This window comes from Ostrea edulis, chromosome 5, assembly GCF_947568905.1.
Source record: "Ostrea edulis chromosome 5, xbOstEdul1.1, whole genome shotgun sequence".
NCBI lineage: Eukaryota > Metazoa > Mollusca > Bivalvia > Ostreida > Ostreidae > Ostrea > Ostrea edulis.
In genome coordinates this window covers 8,125,619-8,131,618 of record NC_079168.1, presented here as the reverse complement: position 1 = coordinate 8,131,618, position 6,000 = coordinate 8,125,619, and the positions used below count along the sequence as shown (strand labels likewise).

The window sequence follows — 6,000 nt, the reverse complement described above, 5'->3', positions numbered from 1 at the left end:
AAAATCCAAATATTAAGAGAAGGGCAAACACGGATCCCTGGACACACTAGAGGTATGAGCAGGTCCCCTGGAGGAGTAAGGATCTCCCCTGTCGACCGGTGTGAGAAAGAACACTACACTTTGATAAGTAATGAAATTCATGACCGTCTGCTCGTGATTGGTTATCATTTTGTGTTGTTTTCTTACTCCCGATTGGTCTCTTTTAATTGCAATGCAATTCTAACCAGACGATCATATTGCCAAATTCTCAGATAGTTTGATATCAGAACTTCTAAACTTTGCTTCTTTGAAGAATTTAATAAAAATACACACAGTGATATTTCATTGGTTCAAAAAAAAGAAAGGAAAATAGTGTAGTTTCCATGAAGAAAATATCATAGATATCCCCGCCAAAAATATTTGGAATAATTACGAATATATATTTATAAATTATATAGTGTGTTTAATCTTTGTTGCAAAATCGACAAAATATGAAATACATTGTAATTAATTAAAAATCTTTTATATTAACACGGAAATGAATTTTGTTGCAGTATCCTATGGTAGAAATGGAGCTGTTGAACACAGGATATAATCAAATATCTCTCTGAAATGAATTTCGCGATTTTTTTTTTTTTTTTTGTAATTTCCTGCGGTTTTCTAAATGTGTCCCGTTGACACATAATAATAAAGAGTGGGAATTTTTTGTAAACATTATATAAGGGATTTTAAAAATGCATCGACCGGTCTGACCACACGTCTGACCACACACATAATTCTTTATTGCGAAAGACATACATCTTATAGCATTATAACAAAATTGAACATGTTTAATAATTACAAAGCTGAAATAAACGGCCAATTCTTACAAAGACATCTAGCAGATGTAAATACAATAGTACACACGCAACACACAAAATACATAAAGCGGGGGGGGGGGGTTATATGCAAAAATTGCAATCTTGGTTTCATTGCAAAACAGAATGTTCATTGTTTATATATGTACTTCCTTGATTAAGGGACTTGATCACAATTTTTGAAAAACGTATTTTTCATTTTTGATGTTAAATGTTAAAAATATAACTCATTTAATGTTGACAGTCAACGCTTTTGAATGGAAGAATAAAAGTTATATTTTAACCTTAACTCTGTGTTATGTAAATAAAGACTCGAGTCTTTTTATGTAAACAAACAAACCATTAAAATATTAATTTTGTAATATAAAGCATCTTAATTTTGCATAGCCACAAATTTCGACTTTTAGATAACACATTAATTTTACCTAAAGAATGCTTGAAATACAATAGATTTAATAAACTTGCATTGATATCCATTTCTTTTGAAAACTTTGTAAACAATAACATACTGCAACCTTCGTAATGTATAATCTTACTTATTTTTTTTATTATTTTTTTTTTTGGTGAAACCTTTTAAACACATTTGACAGTAAATTTTGATCATTGATAGTGAGAAAAACAAGATTTTGGGGAAAATCGTGAATCAGTCCCTTTAAATACCGGGTGTGAGTTAACGCTTTCTAAAACCAAATTGCGTCATTAGCGGAAACCGCTTGCAGTCTTTTTTTTTTATTTTTTATTTTTTTTATTTTTTTTTTTTTTTGGTGAGAGTTAATGGAATGTTGAACAATAAGGAAATACTGGTTGCAGTAATAAATACTTGAATGTGGTAATCGATTCTTTTGGCATCTGGGAAATAGGGTCATTTAGGAAATAGGACGATCCACTCATCTGAATTTGTGTTTGTGTATATTTCTTATTTAAATGTTTAAGAAAAAAGCGATTGGTAAATAATTTGTTTGCGTTTATTTCTCGGTGCTGTTGATTTTGCAACAAGGTGGAGTTAATACCTGAGTACTTATTAAAACTATATTTTCAATTCCATGAATAGCATTTCATTATTACAAGCAAATTTGATAAAGAAGGAATCTTTTCTTTTATTCTATGATATAATTTACTCTTTAGAAAAGGAATTTCATTAAGATGTAAATTTCATCATTTAAAGGCATGATAATTAATTTTGTTCTTGATTGTTTGACTTATGGAAATGTCAATTTAAAAAACAGAACATGCGAAATTTTAGAAATTTTGAGTCGAATGAAACAAATCAAACCACAAAGTGTGAACTACATATTTTTATAACAACCAACCACTGAACTGTATGAATCATAAAAAAATGACCTTTCTTAAAAATTTATCACTCGCATTGAAAATGATAAGGTGCCATTAATTCACTCAGTGCCGCAGCTTTAACAAATGAGATTTGCAATTTCATTATACCACAATTCTACCAACCAAAACCGTTTTTCTGTAATTCAATCATCTGGAGAAAGAGTTAATTTAGAATTATGTAAATTTCATGGAAAATAATTGACAAACACAATAAAGAAGGAAATATCTACCGTGGAAAATTATATGTTTTTAAACTTGCAATTAATCTGTAATTCGGTATAAGGGTAGTTATTTTTAAAACAACAACAAAAATTTTGCCTTACCATAGTTACTATGTTAACTTCAGTTTTAGTATTATTTTAAGCCTTTTCCTGTGTATTTATTGTTCTTTGTTTTAATTCGTTTTATTGTTTTATATGGAAAGCGCTTTAGGGTAATTGTCTTAATTAAATAAAGCCCAATATAAATGTACAATAATAATGATAATGGGAAGCTGGAATGTGAATTTACGAATTTCCTAGCTCTTATAATTCGTCAGGCATCAAGATAACTAAATTTGCTGTTTTAGATTTATCACCGCTCTTTATCTTCACTTTTTTTTCATGCAATACAATAAGCAGTACTGATTTATAACAGTATCGTAGCGCATTCAAGATATTTACCTATATTCCTCATCTCCAACATTACTTCCATCGGGAGCTTTATCAATTTGTATACACGTGATTTAGCATTATACATTTTATTTATATAAGTTTTCCTTAGTTTGTTATATGCTATAGTAGATGACATCATAAACTAAAATGAATTCATCTTCAAAATCATTGAAACTACACTAAATCTGATTACCCGTTCCACTCAGGATAAAATATTTATCAAACACAATTTTCTATTCCAACCACGCTTCTCAGAATGTGTTGCTTACTTGTAATTACGATCATTTAAGTTAAATACAAGTATATGCATGAAAAGTTGTATTCTCCCTTGTATCTAAAATTGTATCATAACTGTACCCATATTCTTTTCTCTCCAATGTCCCGATAGAAAAATATCCCATGTCGTTTACACAAGTTGATAAACCTTTCAAGTTTCTAGAATAGATTAAATCACAATGATTGAATAATTAATTACTAATCACATTAAATGACTTACGAACAGACAACTTACGAAAGTGTCAACGTTAGAGTATTTTCATGAAAACATTAAGGTAATTTTAAATTCAATTGATATTTTTTGCACTCGTGCAAAAAATTTGTAATTTTGGGGCATCGTCATCCCTTACGGAGAAAAAAGTTTATTTCTAAACACAAGTATGACCTTGTGTCAATCAAAACATTATTTCCTCAATGATTAATTCTTAATTATACCAGCAACCACAATGATAACCTACCTGGTGACGTAATACTTAGATAGGTATATATATTCTGGTGATTCCCACACTCAGTAGACCTAGCTCACATTGCCTGTGAAACTGAAGTCCAAATCATCCAGGGTAAGAAGTCTATACTTATTTACGTATAATTCTCTAATGATTAAGTATTGCAATTAAAATGAACAGTGGTATTCATCAACTGTCGGTTCGGTTCTTAAAATTAAAAATTATAACTTAAGGGCGGTACTGTGCAATCGAGAATGTTGTAGAAATTGTGAAATAGTTTTAATCCTAGCTTGATTATTGTTAAAGCGACTAACTTCTTCCGTCTTTACTTTGAATCCGTCTCATTCTTGCATTTGCACCAATAAGTCGGATCTTAGTATTTTTCTTTTATATATATATCAATTGCAGTCACCTGATCGAATTGAGACTTCACAATGCACTCTGTATATTTTCATGAAATTTCCATGCAAGGCCGTTACAGTACAGAATGTGCTCAACGTATTTGCAAATTATGTGATCTAAACAAAATCGAAGATGAATATCGCTTGAATTTGGAATGTCCACAGTATAATTATTGGCGTAGTACATACATGAAAAAATATTATTGGACAAGGTCATCTACCTTTAAGCTTGTTCAGTTACTTAGCCTTAGAAACAGAAAACAACTTCACAATCTTTGTATCTTCAAAAAGCTGCTTCCCATAGAGATAATGTATGCTCATAGCGCATATAATCAATTGCATATCATGATATAATGTAAGTTCAATACACATGTATATATACACATATGCTTATATTAGTAAACTTATGGTATAATGTGTGTTGTATACACCATTGTACTCCTAGTATTATTATATGTGTATATTGATGTGAAAGTCTTATATAATAGATGAATGTTATTAATTTTTCTACATGTGGTGTACTTATTACATGCCTGCAAACCGTATGGTTTTGTGCTAATATTCTGTATGGTACAAAATCATTGTTTGTTTCCGACGCTGTGTCAATACCAAATGGGTTACTCAATGATAAAAGCCACAATGGACATGAAAATAAAAGAGAAAGAAACATTATATAAGTTTTATCTATTTTTAGTTACTTCAGTTTAATATTATTTTATGTCATTTTTATGTATTTATTGCTCTCTTTTTTTAAAGCTCGTTTGACATGTAAAGCGATTTAGGGTCATTGTGTTGATTGGATAAAGCGTTATATAAATTTTCAATAATGATAAAGGCAAACAAAATTTGCCTCAATCTCCATAGATATGTGGAAAGCTTGGATTTAATGACAAAGTGTATCGCTTACAGAAAATGCTGAGAATCATCTCCCTCGCCTGTATCGTTGCCTCTGTCCTCGGTGACTGGTATCCAAAGTCATATGACTACTACCCTAAACAATACGGATACGGCAATGATGACTACTACCCTAAAGGCTACGGAAACGTCCCCTATAGTCCCTATGGTCCCTATGGTCCTTATGGTCCTTCTGGTAACGTGGGAGGATTGAGCACTGGAGGTTTGAACACTGGAATTCTCGGCTCTGGAGGTTTGAACACTGGGATCCTTGGTGTTGGAGGTGGATCAGCTGCTGCTGCCGCCGCCGCAGGAAATGCTGCTGCTGCTGCCGCCGCCGCAGGAAATGCTGCTGCTGCTGCCGCTGCTGCTAATGGAAACGGAGCTGCTGCTGCAGCTTCTGCCGCTGGTGGAAACTTCGGCATTTCTCCATACAGCTCCTACTTCCCTGGGAACTACCCAATCTACTACCCACAATACTACCCACAATACCCCCGCATTAACCCCTACTTAGGCTTCCCACGGTTTGGTCTCGGAGGTGGGTCTGCTGCCGCTAGCGCCGCTGCTGCTGGAAATGGTGCCGCTGCTGCTGCCGCCGCCGCCGCTGGACAGAATGCTGCCGCCGCCGCCGCTGCTGCTGCTGGTAATAGAAACGCTGCCGCCGCTGCCTCCGCTGCAGGTGGATTTCGTGGATTCAACAATGGCATCATCTTCGGAGGATCTCGACCTATCTTTGGCGGAAGAGTTCGCAAGGTGAGTTACATTTCTTGAATTTCATTTTGTTTGTTATCAATTGAACATACTTATTCTAACCTAGACAATTTAATTCACATAGTGTTATGTATCGATATGGTATCTATTTCGGCACTTGTGTTAAATTTTTGACACCTTTTATATCAAACCTACATAATCGACTATTACTTTTTGTAGTTTTGAATGTACTGTAGTATTTTTCAAATATGTGTATTTCTATTACTTTCAGACCTATTAATCGGATTTGTCATGCTGAGCATTGTCCCATGGTTTGGATTGTTAATTCATTTGCAAAATAAAAGTTGAATTCATTATACTTATTCTTTGTCATGGACTGGATGTTGTGGAAGATTTTGACACGTATATTGGTGCACGCTTGACAAAAGGTTACGTTTGACAAAAAAGCAAT

At 33.2% G+C, this 6,000-nt stretch overlaps 1 protein-coding gene across 2 annotated transcripts; it reads left to right on the top strand.

Annotated features, from left to right (window-relative positions):
• The first annotated feature begins 3,555 nt into the window (after positions 1–3,555).
• On the top strand, positions 3,556–5,903 carry LOC125650018 (circumsporozoite protein-like). Of its 2 annotated transcripts, XM_048877959.2 has the most exons (3): positions 3,556–3,657; positions 4,854–5,591; positions 5,821–5,903. In XM_048877959.2, exons 2-3 carry the CDS (start codon positions 4,857–4,859, stop codon positions 5,827–5,829), a joined length of 744 nt encoding a protein of 247 aa, XP_048733916.2. In that variant the 5' UTR covers positions 3,556–3,657; positions 4,854–4,856; the 3' UTR covers positions 5,830–5,903. The 2 variants fall into 2 exon arrangements, with proteins under 2 accessions (XP_048733916.2, XP_056023134.1); XM_056167159.1 differs by having other exon boundaries at positions 3,599–3,657; positions 4,854–5,903.
• The last annotated feature ends 97 nt before the right edge of the window (positions 5,904–6,000 follow it).